The sequence below is a fragment of the Hippichthys cyanospilos genome, chromosome 15, assembly GCF_059441005.1.
Source record: "Hippichthys cyanospilos isolate Australia breed blue-spotted pipefish chromosome 15, RoL_Hcya_1.0, whole genome shotgun sequence".
In the NCBI taxonomy this organism is placed as follows: Eukaryota; Metazoa; Chordata; class Actinopteri; order Syngnathiformes; family Syngnathidae; genus Hippichthys; species Hippichthys cyanospilos.
The window spans coordinates 1,025,001-1,040,919 of record NC_142383.1 but is presented as its reverse complement, the minus strand read 5'-3'; the positions used below and the strand labels follow the sequence as shown (position 1 = coordinate 1,040,919).

The 15,919-nt window shown below is 38.9% G+C and overlaps 1 protein-coding gene across 15 annotated transcripts in view; it reads right to left on the bottom strand.

Annotated features, from left to right (window-relative positions):
- The window catches only part of dcc (DCC netrin 1 receptor), a 482,450-nt gene that overhangs the window by 103,231 nt on the left and 363,300 nt on the right, over positions 1–15,919 (bottom strand). For all 15 annotated transcript variants that reach the window (XM_088435577.1, XM_088435578.1, XM_088435580.1 and 12 more), the window contains 4 exons: positions 10,764–10,871; positions 10,230–10,424; positions 9,677–9,709; positions 2,690–2,755 (listed from right to left, as the gene is read on the bottom strand). In XM_088435577.1, coding sequence (XP_088291703.1) covers positions 2,690–2,755; positions 9,677–9,709; positions 10,230–10,424; positions 10,764–10,871 — 402 coding nt within the window. The remainder of the gene's footprint in view (positions 1–2,689; positions 2,756–9,676; positions 9,710–10,229; positions 10,425–10,763; positions 10,872–15,919) is intronic.

The window sequence follows — 15,919 nt, the reverse complement described above, 5'->3', positions numbered from 1 at the left end:
AAATTAAATTTAGAGAAGATCATCTTGGTCCAATTACATTGAGCACTGCTGTATAGGCCACGGCCATTATCAAAACATCGTAATCTTTGGTGGAATAAATTAAACGTGTCTGAAGGCCTGTCTGAAAAAAAAAAAAAAGTGATATTACTTTGACAGGCTCAACAAGGTGCATATAAATGAAAATGTAATTTTTTGCTGCCACCGGGTGGTGCCCGCACTACGAGGAAAAAAAGTGTATTTAGCATTGTACTCCCATGAAATTAAATTTAGAGAAGATCATCTTGGTCCAATGACATTAGGTTTTATCGGTCTGGCCAGACATTGGATTTTGAGGCAGTGTAAAGGCCACGCCCAAATTTGAAGTCATAAAACTTGAGATTCATAATGTTCAATAAGTCTCAATATTCGCCTGACTAATTTTCAGTGAATTTACTGAAACCGACATCGCAAAGAACATGAAAGTGTAAAAATTAACTTTTTTGTCTGCCACTAGGTGTCGCTATTGGTAATATGGAAATGTGTCATGTAGAAGATTAAGACCATGAGTCTAAATGATACTGTCAATTTAAAGATAATTTAAAGCTTGTTCAGCTGAGTTATCAAGATTTGTGTCACTGTGGGCGATGGAAACGCTGACTTTATATTATGAAAGCCCGCCTCCATCATATATTTCTTGGGATCATGACTAATTTTTGACCAGTTGTGCCTCTAAGTCTGATAATGGTCTAGGCCAACTTGAAATTTGATGGGGTCAACAGTATAAGAGAAGGCGGCTGCAGTGAAAGACTTACAAAAGGCCATAAATGGATCAAAATTTCAAATTCAAAATCCCGTAATTCTTTTTCCGTACATCCTAGTGTATAGCTGTCTATGATTGTGTTTTAGGTCTTAGGGTTCTGCATTTGCCTACAAATTTTGGTAGCTGTAAGGCAAATTAACTGGGTTTAGCAGCAATCCTTCGACTATAGTGACATTTTTTGCTCCCACTAGGTGGCGCTCGCAGTATGACAAAAAAACTGCTTAGTTGATGTGTTTTACATTGGACCCCTATTAACTATATGAAATTTAGAAAAGATAAGACCATCTGGGTCCAATTACAGAAACTTTTTCGGATTGGCGAGACATTTGAATTTGAGACGATGTACTGGTCGCGCCCATTGGCGAAAAGTTGCAAAATTGGAGAACCTTCATGTTCCATGTCTCAACGCTATTCTGGACAATTTTGAGTTTAATTACTCAAACAGGATTAGCACAGTGCAAAAATTGATTTATTAAGGTTTTTGTCACTGGTGGCAAAGGAAATTTGAATCAAGTATTTTGAAGCCCCGCCCCCCATCATATATGTTAGCTGATCTTGATGAAATTTTGCCCAGTTGTGCCCATCAACTATATGAAATTTAGAAAAGATAGGACCATCTGGGTTCAATTTCAAAAACTTTTTGGTATTTGCGATACATCGAACTTTGAGACAACGTAATGGCTGCGTCCCTTGGCAAAAAATTGTAAAATTGGAGAACCTTCATTTTTCATGCCTCAACGCTATTCTGGCCAATTTTCAGTTAATTTGCTCAAACAGGAATTGCACAGTGCAAAAATTGAAATACTAAGGTTTTTGTCATTGGTGGCAAAGGAAATTTGAATCATGTACTTTGAAGCCCCGCCCCCATCATATATGTTAGCTGATCTTGACGAAATTTTGCCCAGCTGTGCCAATGTGAAGTTGATCGGGTAAAGGGTTTTGTTACTGAAAAATGTACGAAATCGGGCCAAATGGTACATTCAACAGTTGGTAATTCTGATTCTGTACATCCTAACACATGGTGCTCTTTATGTTTTTGGAGGTCTTGAGGTCCTACATATGCGTAAAAAATTTTGTTGCTCTAGGTAAAATGGCTCGGAACTGGCTGCAGATCGAGTATCATCTGGGTTCAATTACAGCAACTTTTGCTGATTTGGGAAAACTCTGACTTTGAGGTGGCGTACAGCTTTATCACAAAATCGTAAAATTTGGAAATTCTTATCCTCCAAGTCTCGATGCTATTCGAACCATTTCGACCTCGCAGCGGTCGCTGCTCGGGCCCTAATAATAATAATAATAATAATAATAATAATCTGGACAAGAACAATAGGGACCTCGCAGCGGTCGCTGCTCGAGCCCTAATAATCTGAACAGGAACAATAGCGACCTTGCAGCGATCACTGCTCGGGCCCTAATGAGCAGTAATTACCCAGCACAGTATAAAAAAATAGCCACCATTGCTTTTAATTCAACGTATGGAGTAAACGTTATGTATGGAAAGGTAATGTCTCAATCAATTCGGAAATATTACCCATTTTTGTAATAAAAATATAAAAAGTCATGTTGGCAAATTCCGAGAAAAGATAAAATCAGACATATTATGATTTATAGTATATTGTGTGCTTTTTAGTGGATCGTTCCTGTTGTCATTTCATGACTGGTTCTGCAGGGTACATTTTCTCCATGGATATATGCAATGACAAAAATAATAACAGATCAGGTACAGTAAATAGAAGCAACACAAATGTTGAGTAATGATATTTTATATTAATTCCTTCCCCCACCAGATTGTTAAATGGTATGAATGCTAATACTGTACAATGTAGAACCAGTTCAAAAATATTTTTGTTTACATGATGCAGTTACAAGTTCCTTGTGTTTATGTTTTACCATTCATGCTGCTCCTGTCGACTAGGTTGCTATCAGAGGGCCAGTAGACATTGTCTCCTCCTCGACCTGAAAGACACAATAAAAATAGAATACTGTCATTTTAAATTAATTGAATGTCTGACATTATCAAACCAGAATACATTGCTGATTTACAAACCTTAAAGGCCTGTATAATCATTACACCTGCACAAGTATAAGATGATGAATGAAATTTTGATTTTGAGCTTGAACCTTGGAATGAAGATACAATACAATTGACTGACACGAGGAGATATACAGCAAGGCCCATCAGGATGCGACGTTACATGACAGGGTCATAGAGAAAAAAAAAAAAAACAAGTCTTCAGCCATGCCCACAAACAGAAAGCATGGCTCAACAAAAAGACACTACACCATATCTCGTACAACATATGTAGATGATTTGGTAGGGGCGGTGGGGGAACTGGGGTCATGACGTGGCCCCACCAAGAGCGGCCAAATGCCGCGTTTCCTCAAGCAGCAGTCACGTCATGTATGTTGAATTCAGGAACAAATGAGGTGTGTATTTGTGACATTTAATATCTCTTTATGTGTTTGTGTAAGCGTGTCATTCAGCTGATACACCAAGTACATTGTCCCAGTTGGAGAAAGTGCTGGCTGTTTTTCCATCTAAAGGCACTTGGGCCTAGTAGCCTTGTAGTCTGTGGAAATATCCTATCCAGGAGAGAAAGTCCAGATAACAGTTGCTTTCGGAGCAGGCCTACAAACAATGTGGTCAGCTTTGAGTCCATAGCTTGAGACTCTAAATGAGATTTCAATTAGCTGAATTAGTAAACAGTTACTTTGAGGCAAATGCCAACTTTGCCACAATGACAGCCATTCCACACGAGGAGCCTACAACCGCCTCCAAGTTGCTGTTGGATCCACTAGCGTACGAGATTGAGTGTTGTATTCTTGTCCAAATGCCTCCAAAGAAGACCAGCTTTGTGATGAACCAGATGTTCGCTAACTCCAATAAGGTGGATACTGTGGCATCACAAGGGGACGTGTAGTAGAGGGCCGCTACTTCCCATTCTGTGAACCAATGCCACACCCCAAAATGGCCGAGAGGCCGAGGACTCCAATGCCCAGCATGCGTCACTGCCTCAACAGGTGGCTGAAGAGAGTGCCACCGAAGACAAAGCCAGAGAGTTGTGAGAACAGGTTTTATTTGGACTTTGACCGTTTTTGAACTGCTTTAAGTTGTACTTTGTGCGCCAGTTTTGGAATCCCGTGAGCAGACTTTATTTCAAGTTTTTGCATTTTTGATCATATATCTTTCCTGCTTTCGTTTGTACTTTGTAAAGAGAGTAGTTTTGAACTCTAAGAACCAGCCTGATTTTGATTGCTGTCTTTTGACCACCTGTTTTGATATAGTTTCTTTGAACTTTGACAAAATAAACATTTTATTGAGAACTTCTGACCTCTGTGACCCCATCTGCTCTGTCACACCTCACGCGACCCCACAATACTTATCAAAATTCTGAAGCCAATCACACGTCTTGTAGGACCGTACTTTGCCACATTACCAAATCACTGCAAAAACGACGACTGTGGCCTGCCACTTGTAAAATGTAATTGCAAAACCTCACGCGGTGCAAGAGGCTTGCGCAGTTCAGTTGATTCCTCCTAAATTCAATGTGGTGTGCATAGCGTAATTGTTTGATGTGATTGTAGAAATATATGTGTTTGGGTGTAAGGCAGTCACCAATTACACGTCACAGTGGATTACAAAATTCTCAAGGGAGTATACCATGTATAAATGGACTTTGCATTTGCCACTCATTTTTGACCCTGAAGAGTCAATGTGCACTTCCACCACCCTGATTTTGACGAGAATGAGGGGACCTTTGATTTCAATCAATCCCAGTATGGCACAAACACTCCCTTATGCCTAATTCTACTTGTGCAAGGTCTCAAAAACATCAAAAGAAAACAAACTCCACGCATGTGCATATACGGGACTCTGCGCTAGACGAGCATAATAATTATCAAGCCCAACCACAGCCATGTTAAACATTTCTAGACTTTACTTAAAAATTCTTACCAGGAAACCCCATAATTTTAATTGTCTAAATCAGCTCAGAAAAATTGTATACTATCCAGTCAATTGTATTTTCAATGTTGTGTTTTATCTTAGATTTTTAGTATTATGACATTTTGTGGTTATAAATGTGTTTTTTTTTCAATTGTTCCATACATAAAGTTTCATCAAGTAAAAAAACATCTTAATAGCTGAATAACACCTAAACAAATTGATGGTGATTTCAAACCTTCCAAGTCTGTAGAAAAAACTTTTTTTTTCTCCCCCCTCCCACATCGTAGTATTGTTCGTCATACACATTTAGAACCTTTTTTTTTTCTTACATCACTTTTTACACTTAGCTGCATCAGAGCTAGTGTCAAGAAATCCGCTCGAGCACCGACCAATGTTTATTTTGAGTTTTTGGAGGCATTAACCAACAGCATATACATATATATATATATATATATATATATATATATATATATATATATATATATACATATATACAGTGGGCCCCCGGGTTACGAACTTAATCCGTTCAGCGGCTACGCTCGTATCTCGAATTGCTCGTATAGCGGGCAATCCAAACCCATGTTAATTTGTGAATGCGTGCAACGCGCGCAGAAGCCTTAGGTAAAATCATCACGCTGTATACATATATTAATATTGAGTGACATAATCTACTGTACAGTTGCATTAAATAACAAATACAAAGGAAAAATGACTTTTACCTTTGGAAAGACGTGACTTGGGCTGAGATTAGCAGAGATGAGCAGAGATGAATGCTCGAAGTCAATACGGTAAATCAGATATGCTATTGGTCTTACAGTGTCACAGTAACTTTTTCAGTCAGGGTTTTCTCTACTTCCTTCCATCCCAACCAGCTGTGCCATCAAGCTAGATGAAGGCGTTCGGCCAATAGCATATCGGCACTTCTGTGATTGACGTGTGACGCCGGCCAATAGCATCTCCGTGAGTGAGACCGGGTGACCTTAATCGACCAATAGCATATTGGCGTCTCCTTGACTGACTGATAATTATTCGCACTTTTTTTTTAAACGGATGGAATGTATTGACATCTTATTGATTAAAACACATTTAAACCTGTGACGATTTTTTGTCCTGCAATCGGCACACTTAATTTCATGTCAGCTGTTTTTCCCGACGTGAATTGAGCTGGGTGGAGGCGAGGTTGAGTTTGTTGTGTTAACTAGGCACCACACTTATAGCTTGTTCGAGCGTCAGTTCACTGTTGGTTTCAACTCACAGAATTGCAACAATGGCGCTGTCGCAAAGCATGTCGGGAGGTCGCCGACTAACATGACATGCAGTTTTGTCAAGCAACCATTAAATAGCACTGTGATACCACCCGTAACAGGGTGCAGAGATTAACGTCTTGAGTTAATTTGGCAACGCAGATAGGCTATTGGTCTTACAGTGTTACCGTAACTCTTTCAGTCATGGTGCAAATCACGGAGATACTAAAACATCATCCTCTTATTTCTTCCTTTACCGCTGCTAGTAATTTTAGAAGCTATGTCTAACAGATAAAGTTTGCAAAGTCTTCAAAACATTCCGTTTTTCACTCATTTTCTCTACTTTCTTCCATCCTGTCCCATCAAGCTAGATAAAGGCGTTCGGCCAATAGCATATCGGCATTTCTGTGATTGACGTGTGACGCCGGCCAATAGCATCTCCGTGAGTGAGACCGGGTGACCTTAATCGACCAATAGCATATTGGCGTCTCCTTGACTGACTGATAATTATTCGCACTTTTTTTTAAACGGTTGGAATGTATTGACAATTAATTAAAAAAAAAACACACATTTAAACCAATGACAATTCTTTGTCCTGCAATCGGCACATTTAATTTCATGTCAGCTGTTTTTCCCTTTAGCTGTACAAACACTACACTTAAATGGTAATATATTTAGACACCTTGAGTGAGACAGTCAGTGTGAGGTTGTAAGACCAATAGCGTTCACGTTACCGCCACAAGTATCCGTTAATGATTGTTGACGACGCAACTGCTGAATATGTTGACGCAGTTAGGCGAGAACATTTCTTCATACTCAATGGCTGGTTTGTCGGAATGCTCGTAAGGCGAGAGGTTTGCTCGTACGCGGAGGACGAAAATCTCCCTGATCCACGCTCGTAAGGCGAATTGTTCGCAAATCAGGGTGCTCGTAAGCCGGGGGCTGACTGTATATATATATATATATATATATATATATATATATATATATATATATATATATATATATATACATAGGCAGTAGCGTGCGTTATCAACATAAATGATAATAAACTATAAATATGACTACGTCACCGTAACGAGCCGAATGACGCACAGAGAGCGTAAAACAGGAAACGGAAATGCAACGCGACCCGACTAATTAAAAGCATATATTTCAAAATAAGATAAACGTCACAAACTAACGCTTGAAGAATTCTTAACATAGTTATTAACTAATATTACTTCGTTATTTGATGAATACAGTACTGTATATTGTACTTTTTTGCTTTTTTTCAATTTTTTTACATTTTTGCACATGTTTCAATTGATTTTTTATTGTGAAATATATTTTTTTATTTTTCCTGGAAAGAAACACCGAAGTACTGAGACCGCGAAGTAGGAGGGATCACTGTGCATGTGAAGAAAGAATTAACAGCATCTGTAAATCAATTCTGTATGTATTGCAGCACATTCAAAAGGTTTCACAGCTATAAAAGATGCTAAGCAGTGAAAAAGAGATCAGGGAAAGTCAATTGGATGCAATCAAAAATAGCTGCAGCTCTATGTTTATTTATTTGAACTATGCAGCAGCGGAGCCTAGGATGATGAAGGTTGACAGGTAAAGATCTGGGAAAATAGGAAGCATATATTGGGTAAACAATACCTGATATATCAGAGCTGTCAACACATAGGCATTGAGTGAGAGACTCACACATTTTAGTCTCATGTCAAGCTCTCACGCAAAACTATTCATGCAAAGAAAAATTACCACAATTGCACACAAAATGAACACATGACTGGCCTGTATTCAGTGCGCTTGCAATTCTTTGGAACATTGCCTCTCTCAAAAGCTAATGTATCCGAACATTTAAACTGGTGATGCGCTCGGAATGATTTACATGTAAAACACAATTTATAATATGACAAAAATTGAAGTGATATCCCTTAAATGTTGTCTGAAAAGCCATCGGCCACGCCTAATGCCCTCCACCAAATAGAACGATGTTTCGATAATGGGCGTGGCCTATACGGCAGCGCAAAGTTACACAACTGTAACAATAAAAGCTGCAGTAACTCAACCCACATTATCCCACCTTCTCTAAATTTTCCATATTTGATAAGAGTCCTGCACTGAAGTCATCTACAACTAATTTTTCATCGTTCATATTCCTTGTTCATACCCCGACCTGTTCATACCCCAACGTGCACAGGTCTGCAAGGGCCCTTTATGGCTTCTTGCAGCTCTAGTTTATTTTGTATTTTATATTTGAAAAGTTGGGCGCTACTTTGCAGGTTTCACTTTTTGCGGGGGGATTCCGATCACCATTAACTGTGAAAAATGAGGGATCACTGTATACTATTGTACCATGGCGTTCGCAACCCTCTGCAAACAACCGATTGGGGTCTCACTCCATGGTGTGTTCAAAAGTTGACAGCTCCCACAACTGATCTTGAAGGAAATTCATATTTTTCAAATTCAATGTATCAATAAAATAGTGTGTACATGGAACTGTGTTATTCTAATAAAGGTTGAGACGACGTAATGTCAGTATAAAGCCGATATAGTCTTGGACCAGGAGAAATAAAGACAAGTCGGCACCTCCAAAAGGAACAGATGACATCCCCCCACAACATTCCACCAGGAGCAAAAGGCTAGGTGTGGCCTTCAAGAGAAGATATCAGCCAGGGTTTATGGTGGTCAAGAACTCCTCCCGCTTCAAAGAACAAAGACTTTTGAAGACGCCATCCCCACACAAACAAATACCCACGCCTGCACGACGCCGTCCCCACGCAAACAGACCCCCCACGCACGCACACACGCACACACCCACACACACGCACGCACGTGCATGCACACACACACACACACACCTGCATTCCACAGTGGGACACTTGCCCCAAAAGGGTATAAGAACTGAATGTTGAAGGTGAAACGTTGCCAATTTCTGCTCCGACCTGTGGCAGGACTGGCCCGAGGCCTCGTGTACTTTCCCACTCTGTCTGGATTAAATCACTTGTTTCACTATGTTGTGGTATGGGCGATCTTTCAACAAAAATGAACACGCTAGGTACTAGTTTAAGGCAAGAAGCTTTTTCTAGATTCCTTCAGTCTCAAAGTCACAAAACACTTATGGTAATTCATCAAATGTGTCGAAAGTCAAACAGTCTTTAGACTAATTCCACATCACGTCACAAATGCACAATATACATGTACAGTAATCATACTACATTGTCTGCTATGTTTTGGAAGTTTCTACAATGGGAATCTTAAAGTTTAGTGTTGGAAACCTGATAACACTCTGTCATTAGCAGAATAACACAATTTCCTTTAAGTTTACTGGGGTTGATGAAGAGAATCCAAGAGCAGAGCGCCTATTGAGTCTGAGCTAATTTCAGCTCACTTCAATTGTCTCCCATATGCAGGCATTAATAATGACAAAATGTTCTCCATCTACTCTCTTTTATATCTCAATAATGACAAAAGCTTGTTCACCTACTCCATTTTATTCTTAGTTTGATGTTAAAAAAATTATTATGCAGGCTCATTCTTCAACATTTGATGTACTCTATCTTTTGCTGCTTTTGTTTTCTCAAATGATTCATCTTCTTAGCTTATCTATTTTTTGTGTCCCATTAAGGTTTTTCTTTCCTATATTTCCACACTAAATCCTTTATTTTTATGTAATAATTTTTAAACTCTACCTACCTTGATCATTGGCCATTTTGTCTGGATGCTCCACTGTAAAATAAATAAAAAGTGTTTTAACATAATAATCCAATGAAAAGAAAGGAGCAAATTCAAAGATAAATATTTTTATTTGCACAAATAGTATTTTATGTATGGTGTAAGAGCTTCTGTCCTATACGGAGCTCTTGAGGATTGATCCGTGGATGGACCTGGCTGATGCACTTTTCTGGTTCTAAATTGTAGTGTGTATCTAACATTTGACAAGTTGACAGCTGCACCTGTTGTGTCCATGGATTTATTTTCAGTGTGTTGGTGAGTATGAAATCCATGTCTGCGTATTTAAAACATGAACCGAAATTGAATATTGTGCAAACAAACAAATTTCCCATTCAGCATTGAAATCAAAACATACCTGCGGTCAAAACCATTTGCCGTTCCGGTTCAATCCTCTCTTCACCTTACCCGTAAACTTGGCGCTTATATAAGCTATAGCGCCATCCCAAGTATACATGCTAGATATGTTACATTTGGCTCTTACATATGTATTCTCATACGTTTTCTTCTGGCATACCTTTGGCTGTCCTAGAGTGGACAGGTTCCGACAATGGACCAACTCCTTTGGTGTTCTTAGCTTGGATCCGGAAATAATACACTGTGTCAAGATTTAAATCGACAACCTGATGAGTCAGCCGGTCACCGCTGATAGTTTCCATTACCCAGTCATCTATTGGCATGGTTTTATCCAGGCTATAGTACAGAATATAACCTGCAAAAGTGAAGAAGAATGTGGCATGTCAATATATCAATTAAAAAAAAAATTAAAATAAAAAAATTAACGTGCTAGTGCGGATGTGGAATTCTCTGTACAGTAAAGCATGTATGCAGTTAATAGTAATCGTAATACTCTACTTCGTCAGTTAAGTGCTGCAATTTCTGGAGACAACATCCAACAATCCAAAAAGAAAGAGTCAAATGAATTGTTGCACTCTCAAGTGTCTATTCAATGAGAAGTATGTCATATCTTCACATTCAGAGGGCTAATAAAGAATGATAACACTTCGGAGTAGACGTAATAACTATTTGTAATGTTTTCTTGAACACTCACCTGTGATCCGCCCATTTGCTTCCATCGGTGGTTGCCAGCTGATTAAAATGGCTCGGGGACGTCCCTCCCTACTGATCACTGTCAAGTCTTTGGGAGCAGAGCTCGGAGCTGCCAACAAAGCATGAGAAAAAAAAATGAAACCAAGCAACAAATAATGTGCACTTTTAAAAATTCCATGTTTCTGCTGAATATTAATTTAATTATTTTAACTCAAACTGAAGCAATTGTTTTCTAAATTAGAGACATGGTCGTATCAATTATGTTATATATAACATGAAAAGAGAAGAGTTTCAAATTATAGAAAGCAAATATTGACAACTTGGAAAAAAAGATAAGTTTTGAAGAGCTAACTGCTTTTTGATTGCATCATTTTTGTCTCTCGTTCTTTTAGAGTCAGTTAAGGGGGACATTCTTTCATTAAAATAATGGCTGAAATACAGGCCACTTTACAGTATATCGACTTGTCACACTGATTAAATCCACATTTTGTTTGTTTGCTTTTCTGGGTGGGGGCAGGATTCTGTCTCATGCATGTTTCTTGCAAATTTAATGTATGCTGTATTCCCTGGACTATAAAATGCACAAGCATATAAACTGCAGCACCAAAAATTAAGCAAAAAAAAAAAAAAGTCTTGGTTAAGCCACACCGGACTATAAGCCACAGGTCGTAGCATCAGATATTTACGAGGAAAGATGGTATACAGACTTTTTTTTTTAATGTTTTTTTTTTTTTTTTAACCAACTGCCTGCTAACTGCTACTTCCTATCTTCAACAGATGGAACATGCCTGCATGTTTAGCACTAACATATTTATAGAAAATGGATGAATGGAAATTTTTAACACCAGCAGAATACTGCAGCAGTTACGACTTAAAATCAATACTTCAATTTCATTGATTGCTTATTTTAGTGAACATATAAACACATTGCACATATACAATCATACTGACTGACGATTACAATTTCATCAGACTTGAAGAAACAGTGGACTGATGAAGACGGAAAGGGGGCTGGGCTCTGACGAAAGACAAATATATTTTAAAACTCTTTGAGCACACCAATTGATTCACACCTTTTCAGTTCTATTTCATAGTTGACACATTGAACAGACAAACACACACACACACAAAAAAACCTGCAGACAGGCCACACTGCTTACAGACTCCCCCTGCCACACGCACGGATGCAATCCACTCTCATGTATACCAACGGCAATGCGGAATTTACAACAGAAGCGTTCCCCTTTTCCTTTGAAGTCTCACGCAGGCTGCTGTCATATTAGCAGCGGCCCGGAAGTTGAATTAAAGTCTAATCTGTAAAAGATTAAAGATTATTACAATGGAGAGTTTACACTTGAAATAGCATTTTATAATCAATTAAATCTAGGTAAGTAAGACATTTTCAACGGTCTGGCGAACATTTGCTCCTGATTCCATCTACCCTGACAAAGTGTGTGTGCTTGTGTACCTTTTGCTGTGAGTGTGCTTCATGACCGACATGAACGTGCCTGTGGGGCGGGTATTGGGGCGGGAGTAGATTAAAACTCCACAGGCTCGCGCCATATGAAGCGCAGCCTGGCGTTGTTGTTATCAACACATAGGCAGGAGGCAGAGATGATTGAGGAGCAAAGACGACGTTCACCAGACTGTTAGAAACCTCTTCCCTAGATTTCTTTTACAATAAAACGGAATTTCAAGTGTAAACTCCCCAATGTAATCATATTTGATCATGTACAGATTAGACTTTAATTCAAAATCCTGGCCGCTACTAATAAGATCACAGCTGTGCGAGACTTTTAAAAAAAGGGCTTCACTACTTTCTTCTTTCGTCGGCAATCCAGATTGCCAAAGTAGCTTCCATACGGACGATCGTTTTATTACGAGCTTGTAACAACTGGCTTCGCTGAATTGCCAAAGGTGATGGAAGCAGTCTTCTAATGTTCGCCTCGTCCTTAATGTAGTGAACGGTGGATTCGTTCACTCTCAATTGTTGGACCCACGGCCACGTAACTTCTCCTTTCGAGAAGTATTACCTTCTCAGCAATTGTCATTATTTTTTTTATGGCGTTTAGGCTCCGTACAAGCCTTCGAGGGAGCAGTTTGGGAGCAATTGCAAAAGTTCAATATGTAATATTGTAAAAATAATCATTGAAGTTGTGAATCTGCGTAATAGAAAAAAAAATCCGGGATGTAGCGAATCCGCAATAGTGGAACTGCGAAGTAGCAAGGGTTCACTGTATATCAAATACCTTTTAAAAAAACATAAAATAATCTATAGTGATCAAGCAGTTAATCATCTTAGAGAAATATGCATTTTTTGTTGTTTGTTTCTATACGCTAATATCAAATTCCCAAATATGCTGCACTACTGAAGGAGGGTTGCACAAACAATAAAAATTAATATTGCTTTGTAGTTGAATACATGCTGCATGTCACATCTCTCATTAAAAAATAATCGTGTGAAGAGTCAAAACATGCTCATTAGGCTTTCTCATATGCTAACCAGCAGACTCACAAAGATGGCACCACACTGAAATGAGGTCAATAACCCGATCACACTGCACTGAACATTAAGTCACATTAGCATGTCAGCAGTTCACCAGTATGTAGGTGGCAGAGCAGGGCAATTTTTAATGGTTGTATACGTGTCTAGTCATATTTTATAAACTCAAATAAGGCCAGTGTGTCTTTACTGTGTTGTCAAACATGCCCTTTGCTCAGAGTTTCACACTAACCGTTTATATTTTCTTTGGAAAAAAAATATGACTGCTTATCGTGTCAGCAAAATGACGGATGAAATTTTGGATTGAATCCTAAAAATAACATGTCAGCTGCTAATTGGGAAGCCGCTTCTATCATCTGCAAAGACTGAAGTAACAGGGACCTAGAAATTCTGATATAAATGCAGATTAGTGTTATAAAGTTCTGATGATTTAAATTTAGTGAAAAGGATAGCACTGCGACTTAAACATTAGTGAATGGCTATCATTGTAATGATTTATTAAGCCAGGTAGTCTAAATTGTTTAGCAAGAGTATAAGAGCCAATGCTTCTCAAACTTGGGGTCGCATTTAAAGATTTTTTTTTTCCTTTGGTGCTAAATTGAAACACCCAAATTAATGAATGCATATTTGTACTTGGTGTAGATTTTGTTTAAAATAAAAATAAATTAGATGACCGTGGTCACCGCAATCTCAATTTAAGCATGTAATCGTATTTGAGATTTTTAAAAATTATAGATTACTATCATTAATTTTAACAAACACTGAAAATTGTTATTTTAACACATGAAATGAGATGCAAAAACTGCAGTAGGGTATTTGCAATTTTGTACTCAAATTGTGACCTGTGTGTGTGTGTTTGTGTCATTTGTGCCTTTGTGAGACTCTTTGCAGATGGAGTGGACCAGTGCAGCTACTGAGTGCTCTACGTCCATCTGCTCCTTCTGAATGTCAATGTATTCTAGCACACCCCAAGGGAACTGGCAGGGTAATGCCGTTTATGCTTAGTTGGATGACAAATCCAACAAACATGATTGTAAACAGCCTGATAAGCATACTTTGACATTTTGATTTCAGTCAGTTTGGTGTTCTATTGTTGTCAACGTTTGTAGTGTTGTTGCTGCAGGGTTGTATATGCAACACGAAATTCATGAATTTTGTTAATCCTTATTTTAAGCAATAACTTTTGAGGGAGAGGGCTAGGGATAGGTTTGGGGAAGTTGATAAAAGCAGTGTTTGATGATAGGAGCATTTGTCACAGTTGTCAAAGAAAATTAACAAAGTACAGTGGGCCCCCGTGTTACAAACTTAATCCGTTCAGCGGCTACGCTCGTAACTTGAACTGCTTGTATGACGGGCAATCCAAACCTATGTTGATTAGTGAATGCGTGCAACGCGCGCAAAAACCTTAGGTAAAAACATCACGACTTTATACACATATTAAAAATAAGTAACAACATATTAAAATCTACTGTACAGTTAAAATAAATAACATATACAAAGGAAAAATGACATTTACCTTTGGGGCGACGTGACTTGAGCTGGGTGGAGGCGGAGGGGAGCAGAGACCAACCCGCAGAATTTATTTATTTATTTTCTCAAACGGGAACTTTTCTCAAACTAGAACATATCACCGGCGATTTCCTTCTCTTTAATCCATAATAGAAGAAGCCTCTCAATTTTGTTGTCGATCGAGGTCCGTCCCCCAGCAAGGAAAGAAGATTGCCGAGCGGTTACGGCCATACTAACCAGCAAGATTAACCATGCGTGCTCCTCCTTCGTATTTTTTTTTATTATCTCCTGCTTTGTTTCTATTGTCATCATCCTCTTACTTCTTCCTTTACCGCCACTAGCAATTTTAGAAGCCATGTCTAACAGATAAAGTTTGCAAAGTCTTTACAACATTCCTTCCTTCCGTTTTTCACTCATTTTCTCTCCTTACTTCCGTCCCGACGAGCTGTGCCATCAAGCTTGATGAAGGAGTTCGACCAATAGCATATTGGCATCTCCGTGACTGACACCGTGACTGAAACAGTGACTGTGACATTGTAAGAGCAATAGCATATCAGCGTTTCCGTGTCATGCGTGAGCAGATTATTTCGATGAAGTAGTAAAATGGTGTCAATTGTACGTACACATTGACTGGCAACGCGTGATTAAATCAGAGATAAAACCATCACGTATTTACACACACTTTTAAAATTAGTACCACAACCTACTGTGTAGTTAATTTAATTAACATGGATACACAAAGGATAAATGACATTTTCTTCTGGGGCGACGTGGTTTGAGCTGAGTGGAGAGGGACGTGACTTGAGCTGGGTGGAGGCGGAGGGGAGCAGAGACCAACCCGCAGAATTTATTTATTTATTTTCTCAAACAAGAACTTTTCTCAAACTAAAACATATCACTGGCGATTTCCTTCTCTTTAATCCATAATAGAAGAAGCCTCTCCATTTTGTCGTCGAGCGAGGTCCGTCCCCGGCAAGGAAAGTCTTGCCCTTAGAAGATTGCCAAGCGGTTCCTTCCATACTCACGAGCAAGGTTAACTATGCATGCGCCTCCTTCGAAGCCATGTCTAACAGATAAAGTTTGCAAAGTCTTCACAACATTCCTTCCTTCCGTTTTTCACTAATTTTCTCTCCTTACTTCCGTCC